Raw genomic sequence first — 16955 nt, 5'->3', positions numbered from 1 at the left:
TGTGCACAGGTCTCATGCTCAGAAGGACCCATGCTTGGTGTAATGCTCTGCTGCTGCTATCCTGAATATCTTATTTTAATTCTAATTTAGATTTTCTTCCTCCCCAAAGCCCCAGTGCATGGTTGTATATCCTAGTTGTAAGTCATTCTAGTTCTTCTATGTGAGCCACCATCACATCATGGCAGCTGGTGTGATTCTGTGACGGGGAAGCAAACCTGAGCCACCAAAGCAGTGAGTGCCAAACTTTAACCACTAGGCCATCAGGGCTGGCTCTTAATAATTTTTGAACCAAGGATCCTGCCTTTTCATTTTGCACTGTACCCCATAAATTATGTAGCTAGTCCTGCTTACAGCATTAGTAACTTGTCCAAGGTTCAACAGCTAGTAAGTGGCAGAGACTTAATTAAGATTCAGGTTTGTCTGAAGCCCTGATCTATGTGCTTAAATACCATACTACATAGCTTTTCACCTTCTGTAACTAGAAAAACTAATCCAAAGAGTCAGTTATCAAGTTCCAAATCCTGTTAAGTGAATGTGTAAGCTTCTTGTAGGATTTCTCACAAAAGCGTTCCTTGGAACACTATTTTGCAAGATATTAATAGGAGAGCTGTGAAAAAGGTGCCCTGCGGTCAAATAAGTTAAGGGGCATGCACCCTCTCTCCCCTTTAAGAGTTTCTCAATGTATATTAGCATATGAAAGGCTCTGAGATGACCCACAGTAAAAAAAAAAAGGGGTGTTTAACTTTGTTTAGTCCAGCATTTTCTGGTCTTAAATGAATATAGAATCCTTCTCTAAAAGCAAAGTTATTAACTCCTGGAGAATAGTGTTCTGTAGAACTCAGTTTAGGGAATGCTGATCTAGATGAGTGTTGGCAAACTTTTTCTGTAAAATCCTGTAAACAGTTTAGGCTTTTGGGTCTCTGTTGCAATTACCCAACTCTGCCATCTTAGCCGAAAGCAGCCATAGACTTTATGTTAATAAATGGGCATGGTTGGTTCCAGTAAAACTTTTACTTAAAAATCAGGCAGCTGACTGGATTTGGCCCAGCGGCTCTAACTTGTTGACTTCCATCTAGATCATCCCAGAAGCAGACTGGTCTTTTCTAGCCATAAAGTTTTGTACATCTGGTGCTTGATCACCGCCATGGGAGGTCCTCCCAGTATTCGAATACCTATTCTATACGATATAAAAGTCCTACTTGTTATGATAGTTAAAGGCTTCATAGATGTTACCAGAAATATCAATAACTATTGCCCAATGAACATGGGAGAGGAATGGGGATGAGCAGCCAGGTTCATGAGAGGCATTATTCCCAAAACAGAAAAAGAGAATAAAACAGAAAAGACATCTACCTATAAGCTCCTTCCATGAATATGAAGCCAGAGAACCTGAAGCAGCTGTGGGAGGAAAAGAGTTGAGGTTAAGAGTAGCACAAAAGACACCTTTATACCAAAACATGAAATATACAGAAATTTAGTCAATTACAGCCATTCAGGCTGTTCCACAAACAGAAATACAACCAAGAAAGTAAGTTACCTCACATCTATTCTAACTTACCCACCATGGTATTTTATAGCTAATGTTCAACATAAAGTAAAATGTAAGAACTTCCCATATAGATAATTTAGGATGTAAACACCTACATTTATATGATCAATAAGGAAAATTTTAGGCATGAACTTAAAGGGGCATACATTATTTGAAGACACTGTTTCTGGTATTTTGCTTTCCACTGAACATTAGCCTATTGGTTCTGCTGCAGCTTCTGTTGAGCCTAACTCGTTAATGAGAAGGAATAAGGCATTGCTGATGTTAGTTCAACAGATAGATACAACAACTTACACTCAATACATAGACACACACACTCAATCCAAACACTTACATCTATAGGTATAGAGATAAAAATATACACATGCATGCGTGCACACACACCACACACTCTCCTCAAAATTCCTATAGGTTTTTAGTACTTGCACACTTTCAAAAGCAAGAGTGAGACTTATAGTTGGGAGAAGGTGTGACTAGGTGGATGAGAGGAAGCAGAGTCTGGAGAGGCAGATACTAGAATGTCACAGAAATGGGCAGGCAAGTGAGTGGTTTGTTGAAGATAACAAGTTTCTATTCCCCTTAACTAAACATCCTTTGGAGTTCAGGAATCAGTCACAGGGAAAGGACTCCAGCAATCTTCACTCTTTGCTCTTTTGTGCTGTCTCCTGTGGAAATCTGTGGTTACAGTAGGGGGAGAGACTTAAGAGTCTTTTATGATTATAAATGCTTTTGGAATTATGGAAAACAGTAGAAACCACAATTGCCTCTTCTCCTTTCTGTCCTTTTCCTCATTTTGGGAAACACAAATATTGTGGAGGCAGTTTCAAGAGATTATTAATGGACAAATATGGTATCCATGTAATATCTTAATATACACACTCCTATGCACATGCAACACAATTTTAACGATTTGCAAGAATCCCAAAATCTACGAGGAGAAGAAGTTGGGGAAAGATAATGAACAGGATTACCTAGATTATACTCTCTCTTCCCACATTTAGTTACTCACCTTTCTGTTCAGACAATAAACTCCAGGTACAAGCAGGTTCCATATCTTTTCTTTTCTTTTGACTGTTCATCCTGGCAAATGAAGAAGACCGTAATCCAAAACAGAGATGATGACTGTAAGGCACAGTGGAAGCCCAGAGTAAAAAAGTAACTCAAGAAAGACTACCCATTTCAGGCATTTTAGAGCTTAGGAAGAGAGAAGGCCCAATAAGCAAGTAGACAGCTGGGGTGGGACTTGAAGGATCATACGAAGATAGACCAAAGCCAACAGTCTTCAACTTGAAGATAAAAATACTAAAAGAGGATAGAATGTCTGTAAACTTTTGAAAAGTACACATACAGGGAATGTCAAATTGGGCTCTGAGTTGGGTTACAATGGAAAGCATAGGATTTAGGGAGTATACCTCTAATGTTTAGGGTCAAGATAAGAAAGAATAACTATGACCTTCCACAACATATTTTTGGTGCCATTGGTAAAGGGAGAATTCTAAGACCATAGATTGGAATACTGTAGTATAAGAGAAACAGTCTAGAGAGTCAGGAGACCTAGGCCCTAGCTCCATGTCTGTAACTATCTACCTATAGACCTTGAGTAAGATTCTTCTACTTTCTGGGTCTGTTTTATTATTTTTAAAATGGCTGAGGGAATTAACATTGCCCAGGTTTCTTTTCAGGTTCAACATTGTAAGATCAGTGGTTCTCAGTCCCAGCTGCACATTAAAATCACCTTCACACCACCCTCTGAAATTTCTTTTTCTTTTTTTGCAATATTACTTATCACTTTCTAACATACTCGATAATTTTCTTCTGTATTACGCTTATTGTTTTCAGTCTTTCCCACCTAAAGTGAACTACTGGCCCCTATTCTCGGCCTTGGCCATGAACTTTGCAGGTCCACACAAAAGAAGTGGAGCTTATTTTCCCAACTCTTGTCTTTGAGCTCAGCCTTGAGACTTGCTTTGGCTAATGGAGTGTACACAGATGTGACTCAAGCAGGGGCGTGAAATATGCTTGCACAGTTGAACATATCCCCTCTCGTGATTCTGCCACTAACATGAGATGAACCATGAGAGAAACAAGCCTCAGCTAGTTCACTAGTCTGAGGATGAAGAAATACATGAAGCAGAGCTACTCATTTACTCACAGTCCTGCAGTAAGAAAAGTAGAATCACCCCGGCCTGAGTCAGAGTTGCCCAACAGAGCCCTGCCTAATCAGCTGAATCTCAGTTGGCCTCCAGATCTGCGAGAATAAGTGCTTAATAAATTCTGAATTTCTCATGCCACCGAGATTTTGTGGTTGTTATATATCACTGTGGCAATAATTAACTGATACATCTTGCTAGAAAGTAAATGCCCAGAAAGTGTTTGGCATAGAGAAGACATTCATAAAATGTTTATTGAATGAATGAATGAATAAAAGCCTTTTTTTTAAAAAAAAATTCCAATGCCCAGTCTGCATTCCTGATAAATTAAATCAGAATCTTTGATGACGAGGTTTGCCATTGATTTTTTTTTTAAATCTCCTTAGAGGATTCTAATACACAGCAAGGGAAGAAAGCCACAGTTCAAAGATTTAGTTATTTTTGATAGAGGTTAGTGTATTGGTGAAACACACAAGATTTGGAATCAAACAGATGTTTCCAAGCCCGGATTCTACCACTTACTAACTATGTGACAAGCATGGAGTTAATATCTCTGAACCTCACATTCCTCAACTGTTAAATAGGGTTAGCAAGGGCACTTTCCTTATAAGGTTATTATGAGGATTAAGTGAGATAATGCACATAAAGTATTCAGTACACTACATGGTACACAGTAAGGGCTCAAAAATCCTAAACTATAGCTAATGTTGGCGTTGTTGTATCATTTCATATGGAGTAGAAATGTCTTTGAACTCAGACACTCCTTACTTAAATCCCATTTCCACTGCTTTGCAGCAATATTACCTTGAGTAGATTACTCAAACTCTCTGAGACTACAGTAACCCATCTCTAAAATATGGTGATAATAATAACTACTTCATTAATTTCTTGTGAGGATTAAATAAGATGACATACATAAAACACTTAGCACAGGACCAAGTGCAATATAAATAATGAATGTTAGAGAAAAAAATAAGATGGCATTTATTATAACTGACAGAAAGTAGTTACATTCCATTAAAATCTCCACATAACAATTTCATCGTCATGAGATGGAGTGTTCCCAGCACAGCATTATATTCCCACATCCCGGGCTCTTTTCTCAATAACTAGGAATATCATGTCCTCTAAAAAATAGAAACAATCCTCCAGTTACAAATTACTCCAGTAAGCACTCCTGCCTTCAGGCAATGAAGCTGGAGGAGTGCACGGCCACTTACTCTCTTCCTGGGCAATCTCAGCCATGCGCATTATTTCAGTCATCCTTGCAACTCCTAATTGTTTATCCTAGTCTAGCCCTCTCCTCTGAGATCCAGATTTATCTTCTAAAGGCTTACTCAATATCTTCACTTGGATGTTGGCATCCTCTTCTTCTTGCCTCCTTTGGTAGCTATTGCTTGGTTTCTCCAGCATTCTTTCACTGATCTTTGTTCTGATAAGAGATCTCATCCCTCTTAGTGGAATAATCAGATTCTCTGTGACTGAATTTTTAAATCTGAGTGGAGACTCGAGGGACTGAGCTTCTGCTACCCAAATGCCTTCAGCTTCCTTAGTTCCTGACCTCCTTGACGTCTTGTTATACAACACTCCATTTGGTTTTGAGCAACTCTAGTAGTCCTTTCAAAAATCCCAATTTTTGCTTAAGTTACGCAGAATCAATTTCTGTTGCCTGAACTAAGAACTCTGACACAGAAATTACACCAGAGAGTGAGTTAGAGTCAACAGACCTTTGGGGAATTATGAGGGCATTTTATAACTGATTATTAGACCAAGTTAGAATAAAAGGCTGTGAGATGGCCCAAATTCCAGGATGGGAAAGTAGTATCCATTGTAACAGGATCTCCACTAGAACATATGGAATCTTTCTGCAAAGTACTAAAAGGTGCCTTCTCCAAGAAAACAAATCAAAGTAGGATGTCTCCTCTGGGCAATTGAATTAAAATTGGTAAAGTGAAGCTTCTTCCTCTCAGCTAGGGCAGCACCGAGCCAGGGAACACAAGTTAGAGAGCAGAGTATAAGCTAATTTCAGTCCCCTTCACACCCTTGGCTGTGTGCCTTTTCAGTCAACAAACTGCACAACTTTTCATGGTGACTCCACATGGTGTGCATGCTGCTGAAAACAAGGGAGAGCAACGTTACAAATTTAAATATCAAATTTCACCTCCACTCATCTATATTGTACTTTTTTTATTGAGATATAATTCACATATCATAAAATTCACCCTTTTAAAGCGTACAATTCAATGCTTTGTGGTATATTCACAAAGTTTTGCAAGCATCCCTACTATCTAATTCCAGAACATGTTCATCATCCCAAAAAGGAATGCTGTACGCATTAAACAGACACCCCCCACTCTTCACTCTCCCAGCCCCTGGAAACTACAATTCTACTTTCTGTCTCTAAGGATTTGCCTATCCTAGACATTTCATAGAAATGCAATTATACAATATGTGGCCTTTTGTGTTTGGCTTCTTTCATTTAGCATGATATTTTCAAAATTCATTCATGTTGTAGCATGTATCAGTAATTCATTCCTTTTTATGACTGAATAATAATAATCTACTTCACACTCGCTAGGATGGTTATAATTTTAAAAAATGGAAAATGGAAAAAAATGTGAAATAACTGGAACCCTCATACATTGCTGGTGGGAATATAAAATGGCACAGCCACTGAGGAAAAGTTTGACAGTTCCTCAATAAGTTAAACACAGAATTACCATATGACCCCATACTTCTACTCCTAAGTATATATCCAAAAGAATTGAAAATAGGTATTTAAACAAAAATTTGTACAAGAATATACACAGCAGCACTAGACACAATAGCAGAAAGGTGGAAACAAACACAATGTCCATCAACGGATAAACAAAATGTGGTATATACTTACAATGGAATATTATGCATCCATAATAAGGAACAAAGCACTGATATGTGCTATAACATGGGTGAAACTTGAAAATATTATGCCCAGTGAAAGAATACAGACACAAAAGGCCACATATTGCATGATTCCATTTATATGAAATGTACAGAATAGGCAAATCCACAGAGACAGAGAGTAGATTAGCAGTTGCCCAGGGATCGGGTAAATGCGGAACGGTAGTGACTGCTAATGGTTACGAGATTTCTGTTTGGGGTGTTGGAAATATTCTGAAATTAGATAGTGACGGTTGCACAGCATTGTGAATATACTAGAAATCACTAAATTGCACATGTTAAAAGGGTGGATTTTACAGTATGTGAATAAAATCAATCAATATTAAATAAAATCAATAAACTAAACTTATTGTGCTAATTATTTTGCAATATATACATATATCAAGTTAATATGTTGTACACCTAAAACTAATATAATGTGGTATGTCAATTTTAAAAGTACAAAAAGAAAGAATCGATTGTAAAAGTAGAAAAAAATCAATAAAAAATGCAATTATAAAAGAAAATGGGAAAGTGGAAACAACCCAAACGTCCACTGATGAATGGGTAAACAAAATGTGGGATACACACACAGCGGAATAATATTCAGCCTTTACAAGGAAGAAAATTCTGAAACATGCCAAATGAATGAGCCTTGGAGACAGTACATTAAGTGAAATAAGCCAGACACAAAAGAACAAATATTATATGATTGCACTTACATGAGATACCTAGAATAGCCAAATTCAGAGAGTCAGAAAGTAGAACGGTGTTTACCAGCGGCTGAGGGGAGAGGGTAATCAGGAGTTATTCTTTAATGGGTACAGAGTTTCAGTTTGGGAAGATGAAAAAGTTCTGGAGACGGATAGTGATGATGGTTGCATAACAATGTGAATGTACTTAACGCTACTGAACTGTACACTTAACAATGACTAAAGTGATAAGTTTTATGTTATGTATATTTTGCCACAATGAAAAACAAAAGAAAATGAGCAAAATATTTGAACAGACCTTTCACAAAAGAAGACAGACAAATGGCCAATAGCACATCAAAAGATGCTTAACATCATTAGTCATTAGGGAAATGCAAATAAAAACTGCAATGAGGTATCACTTCACACCCACCAGAATAGTTAATATTCAAAAGACTGACAATACCAACTGTTCGTAAGGATGTTGGTGGGAGAGTGAAATGGTAAAGATATGGCAGTTTTATATAAAACAAACATATACCTATCCTATGACCCAGCAATTCCATTCCTAGGTATTTACCCAAGAAAAATGAAAATATATGTTCACAAAAAGAATGATACAAGAATGGCTATAGCAGTTTTATTCACAATAACCCAAACTAGAAACAGCCCAGGTATCCATGAACACAAGAGCGTATAAGCAAACTGCGATATAATCCATACAATGGAGTGTTACTCAGCAATAAAAAAGACTGAAGTACTGATACGGCAACAATGTGGATGACTCATTATGTACAGAGAGAAGCTTTACACAAAAGAGTACATATTGTGTAATTCCACTTAAATGAAATTCCAGAATGTGCAAAACCAATCTATGACAATAAATCAGAACAGTGACTACTTCTGGTGGGGAAGCAGAGGTGGGGATTAACTGCCAAGGCGGGACTCTCTGGTATATATGTACAATGGAATATTAGCCATAAAAGAGAATGGAATCTTGCCATCTGTGACAACATGGATGAACCCTGAAGGTATCATGAGAGAAGTCAGAGACTGAAAGACAAATACTGCATGATCTCACTTATATGTGGAATCAAAAAAAAAAAAAAGAAGCTCATAGATACAGAGAACAGATTAGTAGTTGCCAGAGGTGGGGGTGGGGGGCAGGATGAGGGTGGGCGAAATGGGTGAAGGTGGTCAAAAGGTACAAACTTCCAGTTATAAAATAAACAAGTCGTGGGGATGTAACGTACAGCATGGTGACTATAGTTAACAATACTGCATTGCATGTTTGAAAGTTGCTAAGAGAGTAGATCTTAAAAGTTCTCATCACAAGATAAAAAAAAAACCTCTATAATTATTTATGGTGACAGATGTTAACTAGACTTATTGCAGTGATCATTTTGCAACATGTACAAATATTGAATCATTGTGTTGTACACCTGAAACTAATACAATGTCATATGTCAACTACGCCTTAATAAAAAATTAATAATTATTGAAATAGAAAGCAAACAATAATAAAACAATAGAGTAGATCAATAAAAGAAAATGATAGTTCTTTGAAAAAAACAATAAAATGGACAAATTTTGGGCAAGTATGATTTCAAAAATAAAGGCACAAATTAACATAAAAATGAAAGGGAAACAAACTACAGAAACAGAAGAGATTAAAAAATTATCAGAAAGTACTATATATAACTTTTATACTAATAATTTCAAAAATCTTGGTGAAGTGGATAATTTCCAAGAAAATAACCAAAATTGGCCTAAGAAATGGAAAATTTAAACAGAGCAGTTAATCATAGAAGAATGTGAAATGATAATAATCTTCCTCAATAGTCTCCAGCCCCAAAAAGTTTTGTGGCAGAGTGTGACCAAACCGTATAAGGAACAGATTAATCAAACTTTATATAAAATTTTCCATAACAAAACAAAAGAAGGAAATGACACCACACAGCTATAAGGCTAGTATAATCTTGATACCAAAACTGACAAGTAAAGAGAAATAAATTATAGACCCATCTCACCTATGAACCTAGATATAAAAACGCATAACCTTAATACCAAAATTGGACAAGCACAAGAAAACTATAGCCCATCATTTTTCACAGGGGTGCTAAGGGGATTTTTCGTGGAACAATTCTTCACTTAGCATCCCTGATCCCCATCTACTAAATGCCAGTAGGACTCACCCCACACACACTCAATAAACTGACAAACAAAAGCACCTCCGGACATTTCCAAACGCCCCCTAGAGGAGGGGATCAGCTCCAAGCTGAGGACCAATGCTACAGGCAGCCTCACTTATGAACATAGATACAAAACTGCTAAATAAAACATTAATCCCTCAAATCTTGCAGTACATTAAAAAGATACATCATGCCCTGAAAGGTTAATCCTAGGAATGCAGGGAACCTTTAACATTGACAGATCTGTCAGTGTGGAACAGGGCACCAACCCCTTACTTGGAAAATTGGCAATTACAGGGAAAGAGTTAAGCATTTATCCTGTCTTTCCTATAGGAACTGTATTTTAGGCTTAACAAATAGTCCTAGTAGATGAGAGACAGTTCTTCACACAGAAGTATGCTAGCTAATAAATGCTGAAAGAATGACAGAATTAGAAAATCACTAGTTTGAAACCCTTAAGGAAATAATTGATTCAGACGTTGTCAAATGGATGGTAAGGCCATTAGGTGAAACTATGATGGAGAACCTTACAATGAAAGGATTAGACTATGCCAAGTTCAATCCACTTTTAGTATCACTAAAAGTGAGATAAGCAAACATTATGTAAAAGGAAGTACATAGTATCAACCATGAAATAGTCTTTCCAAATAATAATAAAGAACCTGAGTCTGATCAAGTATTTAGATCTAGCTTCCAGTCTACAGGGAATATAGGCAATACGGAAATAAGTAAAACAGCACATCAAGGAAGTAATCGGCCAAATCCCGAACGAGGGAGAGTCTACAGGACAAACGCCAAGCTTCTTCAACAAGTCGATGCCATGAAAACAAAAGGGAGGAGATGATGTTCTGTTTTAGCTTTTTAAAAACTTAAAAGTAACTCAAGAGATATAACCTAATACAACAGTTGACTTTGGTTGGATCCTGATTGGAACAAACCCCATGGTAAAAACAGTTTTTAGACAATTGGAAAAATCTGAATATGCGCTGGGCATTAGTGTGATAATGGCATTATGATTATACGAAAAGATGTCCTTTTTGCTATAATTTTTTGTGATGCATACTGAAATATTTAGGAGTGAAATCATATGACATTCACAATCAACCTAAAATACCCCAGCACAAAAGAAGGGAGGGGGATAGCTGAAACAAGTATGGCAAAATGTTGATGGCTATTGAAGCGGAGCGATGGGTACACGAGGGTTTATTGCGCTCTCTACTGTCGTTTATGTTTGGAAATTTTCATAACAGAAAAAATTTTAAAGCTATCAACACAATTCAATGGATTAACAATTTAAAAGGGAAAAAACTATATGTTCCAACCTGTAGATGAAAAAGCAATTGATAAAATTTCATATCTACTCTTGCTTTTAAAAAGCCTCAGAAAACTAGGAATTAAAGAAAACATTTAACTTAATAAAGGACAACTGGCAGAAACCCAGAGTAAACATCATACTTGATAAAATTTTAGAAGAATTCCCCTTAAAGGGAGGGATAAGATAACAATGTCTGATATCATTGCTACTATTAAATCTTATACTGGAGATCTTAGCCAATGCATTCAGACAAGAAAAACACACGTGGTATACAGGTGGAAGACAAAGAGACAAAGCTATCAATATTTGCACATAACCTATTTACCTCCCAAGAAAATCCAATAGAATCAATGAACAAACTATTAAAAAGAAAAGAATTCAGTAAAGTTGTTGGACAAAAAATTCCATACAAAAACCAACAGCTTTCACATACATCCAAAATAATTATAAAATGAAAGAAAAATCCTATTAATAGTAGCACCAAAAGCTATACAGTATCTAGAAATAAGCCAAACAGGATATGTTCAAGACATTTATGGTGAAAATTATGAAACATTACCAAAGGACTTAAAAACTTGAATAGAGAGCCATACCACGTTTATTCATATAAAAGACAACTCATTAATGTAAAGATGGCAATTTTCCCCAGTTAAATCTGTAAACTCAATGCAATGCCAACAAAAATGCCAATAAGATTCTATATGGGTATGACAATCTGATTCTAAAATCAGTGTAAAAAAGTAAATATGCAAGAATAACATAAAATTGCAGGAAAAAAAGAAGACTCTTTCCACGACAGATATCAAACATATTACAAAACTATAGAAATTAAAAGTGTGGTATGAATGCAAATATAAAGAAATGGCTCAGTAGAACCAAATAAAAAATCATGAAACAAACCTAAGCATGCATAAGAATCTAGTATAGACTAAAAGTAGCACTTAGAAGTCAGTAGAGAAAGTAAAGAGGGAAGGATGTACAAGGATATACAGTGCAGCACGTTTTATATTAGCATAAACTTGGAAATAACTATGTCAATGGGGAAATGGCTACACAAATTATAGCCTATCTATTCTGTATAATACTCTTCAACAATGAAAAAGAACGAGTTAGACTTAAATGTACTAACATGAAAAGTTCTCGGACATAATGTTGTAAGAGCAGCAAGCAGCAGAACAATGCATATATAAGCATGATATAATTTATATTTTTTAATAATACTAAATAATACCATATATTCTCCGTGTGCGTGTGTGTGAGAGAGACAGAGAGAGAAATGTTTGCAAACGAAAAGGTCTGGGAGAAGTTATGTCAAACAGTGAGTAGGGAAGGGGAGAGGCAGAGAGGAAATCAATGATGACCAAAGGAGGTTTTAGCCTTCCCTGTAACATTCCAATCCTTCAAAAGAAAAATGTATTCACGTGTCATTTGTGTAGTTAAGTCAACAAATAAGAAACTTAAAAGCTGCATCACAATATCAATGAGTCCAGTTATGGAAAAAATTCTATGTGTATAAGTACTTATTTTTCATATAAATGCACGGAAGAGGGACTGTAAGGACACTCACCAAACTGTTGACAGTTACTTTTTTATTGTTTTGCCTTTTCTCTATTTTTGGTGGGACGGCAAGTAAGGAGCGAGCAAGAAAGGCAGTTTCAGGATTTACTCTCTCTATACCTTTGTATTGTTTCAATCTTTTACCATGAAAATATACTTATATATTACTGAGTAATTAAAAAATGAAGACACGGGAAAAGTCAAAGACATAATGTTAAGTAGAAAAAGCTAGTTGCTATATTATATATATAATATATTATATCCATATATAATAATGTATGCATCTATTGTATTATATATATGTGTGGACAGATATACATATTCTAATACACATACAAAAATACAAACTGGACTTTCACAATTTATATACTTCTGTGTTGTTTTTTTACAAGGAGCATATAGTTATGCATTACTTAAGAAATACTGTGGCAAACATTTCGCAATATATACATATATTAAATCATCATGCTGTACATCTTAAACTTACACAATGTTATATACCAGTTACATCTCAATAAAACTGGGACAAAAAGAAATAAGTACACAAATACAGAGAAATCTGATCATGTCAGTCACCTAATCAAAACTCTTTAATAGGAATATTTCCATTGCTCCTAGGACAAAGCCCAAAATAAATAAGGGGGCCTGCCATCCAGCCTCAGCTCACAATACTCTCCCCTTTGCTCAATATGCTCTAGTCGCAGGAGATGCCTTCCACTTCCTCAAGTCCCCATACATCTTCTAACTTCAGGTCTCCGCACATGCTATTCCCTCTACCTGGAAGATTTCTTCAACCCACCTCTCATCCACCTCCATTTACCCCAGCTAATCCTTCAGTTCTCACCACTTCTTCAGGGACGCCTTCCCTGACATTCCAGATACGGTCAGTTCCTCTTGTGACAAGCACTTATAGAACCCTTATCTTTCCTTCATAGCTCTCGTCACAGTTTGCAGTTTTCTAATTACAGGTGGGATTATTCATACCTGTTATCACTCCTACCAGACTGACTGTAAGCTTCATGAGAGAAGGAATCTTGTCTGTCATGTTCTATCCTGACATCTAGTAAGAGCTCAGTAAATATCTGCAAAATAAAGGACTGCTCCCTGTTAACCAGGGTGGACCTTGCCTTTGGTACTAACTCCATTTTCCTCTTCATGCCAAGCCCTGCCATTATATAAGCAACCTCAATGACTATGGATGACTCACCCAACACTAGCCTCACTGTACCTTGACCTCCTGGACTTCTACAATCTCTGAGCACATTCCACTTCACATGCCATTTCTAGCCATCCATGTTCTGGACCACCTGATAAACATGGAGCTGCTTACCTTCAGAATTCCTGAACTTTGCTATCCCAATCCCTGGCTACAACCTCCTACCCTATTACTTCTTGCTTCTCGGAACACCCACTCCTCATTCTCATCAAGAGCTCCCATCCTTCAACTTCTTCCATTCTCCAGCTCATTACCACCTCATTGCTTTACTCCCTATCCCGTCTACACGTCACTTCAGCCACTCTCTTGTTAGCAGTCTCACTGCCCTTACCATTTTTAATCTACCATTTACTGAGCGGTTACTATGGGCCACTCTACATGCATTCTTTCTGTAACTTCTCACTACACCTGTATGAGGTAGAGACCATCATTACCCACTTTTACAGACAAGCAAAAAGGATTCTTAAAAAGGTCAAGTTAACTCATCCAAGGTCACACAACTAGAAAGTGGTGGAGCAGGGTGGAGTTGGGATCTGAACCAGGATCTGACACCAAGGCCTGTGCTTCAAACCAGGTTATTTTGTCCTTCAGAGGAAAAGATAACCGACGGCAACATGGAGAATGAACGGGAGGGGAGCAGGCAAGTGCAAGGCTTGGAGACCAAGGCAGCAATGCTGGTGAGAGGTGATGGTGGATGAATAATTAGCTACCTCAACTTCGTAAAAAACTCAAACTAAAGTCCCACCTACTTTAGGGGGGTAACTTTACAGGATGAACTTGGTGGGCTTTGGCTGAGGACAGCACAGCTAGATGTGCCTAGATGAGACCAAAAAGAAATGAGCAGTTTAATACATTCTTTTAGAATGAAATTTTTGCTTTAACTTCTCTGAAAAAATATATATATTTCTAAGTATGCTGTCACTTATCAAATGCTTCAGTGTGCTGGGAATTTATTATGGTCTTATTTACACTTCCAACAACCTGTGAGCTACCATCCCATTTTAGAAATGGGGAAAGTGAGGCACAGGAAGATCAGGAAAATAGCTTCGGGTCAAGCAGTTAACGGTAAAGACGGGATCAGAACCCACGTCTGCTGGTATTCTTCTAGTCACTTACCCAACAAAGTGCCAACCTTAGAGTCACACTCCCCATGCCACACACAGGCTGGTGAGACCCTTGGGGGGCGGGAATCAGCTCGAACAAGAACACGCTACTAACGCCCGCGCTGGAAGCTTAGCGAAGCGCTGACCAGCACATCTGAGGCTGGTGACTCAGCTGCCGCTGCCGGAGGGGCCTTGCTGCAACGCACGGCGCCCCGGCCTTACCGGGAAGGTCAGGAGACCCCTGGAAGGCACACCAAGCCCAGGACGGGCCCACGGGAAGAGGAGGCGACAGCTCGGTCACCTGTTCCATTTCTCCACTCACAGAATCAAAAGACAGAACGGCAAGTACAAAGTAACCTCTCTGGGTTTTCTCCCCACTTCAAACCAGGACCTGGGGTCTACGGAGCCACCAATCCTCTAGGATTACACGCAAACCGCGTGGTTTTTTTTTCTTTTTAGTAGACGGTCAATAGTTTTTCTCAGATTTTTAAAGCGATCATGTCCACCCTCCCCCTCACACCTCAAAAAAAAGTTAACAATCCTGACTTTGAGCTCTGTCACCCAAGCGTCTCTGACATCTTTACCTCAGTCCGCACGCACGCAGCCACAGGCCCACCCCCGGCTTCTGTCAGCGTTCCTCTCCGTCCTCCCCTCCCCCCAAAGCACGCCTACACGCACGCACCCCCCACGCACGCACCCCGCATGCACGCACCCCACCCACCCCACGCACACGCTACGATTCCCTAGACAGCCCTCCACGCACACCCTCAGAAATCGCCCCACGCACGCGTCTGCCCCGCCGGCCCGGCACACGCGCACGCGCGCCTCCCCACCTACGCACCTCTGTGCGGCCGTCCGCACACACGCATCCTTGGGGCCTCTCCGCTTTCCTCTTCCCAGGGCCCTGCCTCGCCCTCCTGCTTCGCTGGCAGCGAGGTCCCTCCCCAGCGCGCGGAGCTCGCCCCGCCCGGGCCGCCTGAGTGGGCGGCCACTTCCCTGCTCACATCCCAGGAGACACCGGGCGGGGTGTGGCACCTCCTACGCTCCGCCGCCACGACTCAGACGACAGGGAAGGCACCGCTCAGCCTAAGGGACCTCCCTGATTTCCTGTCCCTCCGAATAGGAGCGGGGGAGACGTTTCTCATCCTCGCTGGGAAAAGTGCTCACCTGGTTCCCAAAGCCAGTTTGCCCTTCCTGTACTTCCTGCAAGAGGGAAGGGATTGGAGAGACAGCCAAGGTCTCTGGGGCGGGAAAGGGGAAATGACTCAGAGAGGAGGCGGCTCAGAGGGAGGGGCCGGCCTGGAAAGGGGGCCATTGGGGAGCAGGAGGGAAAGGAGAGGAAAAAAGATGATGGGAAAACCGTGGCAGGGGGCGAGGAGGTTGAGAGTGTCCGGTGCAGTCCTAGGAATACTGCCTGGTCAACTTCGAATCCGGCAGCCACTGGACTGGGTCATTTCCTTGGTGCTGGGCCTTAAAGTCGTTTAGCCTGTGCCAAAGGCGGTCATGGCTAAGACCCTTGCTAGCAGCTCACCAGCTACCACGGAATCTGCTGGTCTGGGCAAGGGCACAGGGATTAACTCTTCATGTCCTATGGAGCCAATAATAGTCTTCATTTCATTGGGTTGCTGGGACGATTGAATTAGTTACTACATCTCAAATGCTTAGAATAGTGTCAGGGACACTCTAAGCAATCAAACAGTGATCGCTAGTATTATTACAAAGGTATTCATTCCTTGATGGTCTCCCTTTTAGCATATAAGTCTTATGAAGGCAGAGACTATGTGTTTTAGTTATCACTGAACTCCACCAGACACAGAGGCTATCAATAAATTATTTGTTGGATGAATGAATGAGTGATTGAATTATAGCTTAGACTAGTGGCTATGCCAAGACTCTCTCCTCTGCCATGTAAAGGATGCATTTGCGGAAATTTGAGGGAGAAAGGCAATGATTGGGAAAGGTGGCACATAGGACCCTTGTTGGTTGCTCTATCAAGTGACCTCTTCTGCCCTTCGAAAACCTAATGTCTTCAGCACTTTCCTACATGGACATATGGAAGACTGTCAGACAGCTGACCTGAAATTTGAAAGTGGGATGTGGCTAGCTAGAGCAGTATTTGCATCTTGTACAGTTAATGAGCAAAGCAGGATAGGGGGAAAGGGTTGAAGTGGAAAACTGAAAAGTAATGGTGGCAAATGTAAGTGGGGGAGACTGGCAGGGGAGCTCCAAATGAATCAAAATGTGTCTGGAGGAGTATAGGCA

The 16955-nt window shown here is 39.4% G+C and overlaps 1 protein-coding gene across 1 annotated transcript in view; it reads right to left on the bottom strand.

Moving 5' to 3' along the window:
* LOC106839719 (NACHT, LRR and PYD domains-containing protein 12-like) overlaps positions 1-15670 on the bottom strand; it is a 39333-nt gene extending 23663 nt beyond the window's left edge. The window contains exons 1-3 of the mRNA XM_044763792.2: positions 15535-15670; positions 2559-2629; positions 1354-1398 (exon numbers count right to left, since the gene is read on the bottom strand). Of these exons, the coding sequence (XP_044619727.1) occupies positions 1354-1398; positions 2559-2628 (115 nt within the window). The 5' untranslated portion in view covers position 2629; positions 15535-15670. The remainder of the gene's footprint in view (positions 1-1353; positions 1399-2558; positions 2630-15534) is intronic.
* Between the last annotated feature and the right edge of the window lie 1285 nt (positions 15671-16955).

The sequence above is a fragment of the Equus asinus genome, chromosome X, assembly GCF_041296235.1.
Source record: "Equus asinus isolate D_3611 breed Donkey chromosome X, EquAss-T2T_v2, whole genome shotgun sequence".
NCBI lineage: Eukaryota > Metazoa > Chordata > Mammalia > Perissodactyla > Equidae > Equus > Equus asinus.
Note: the sequence above shows the minus strand (reverse complement) of the source record. Positions and strands in the feature narration are given on the sequence as shown.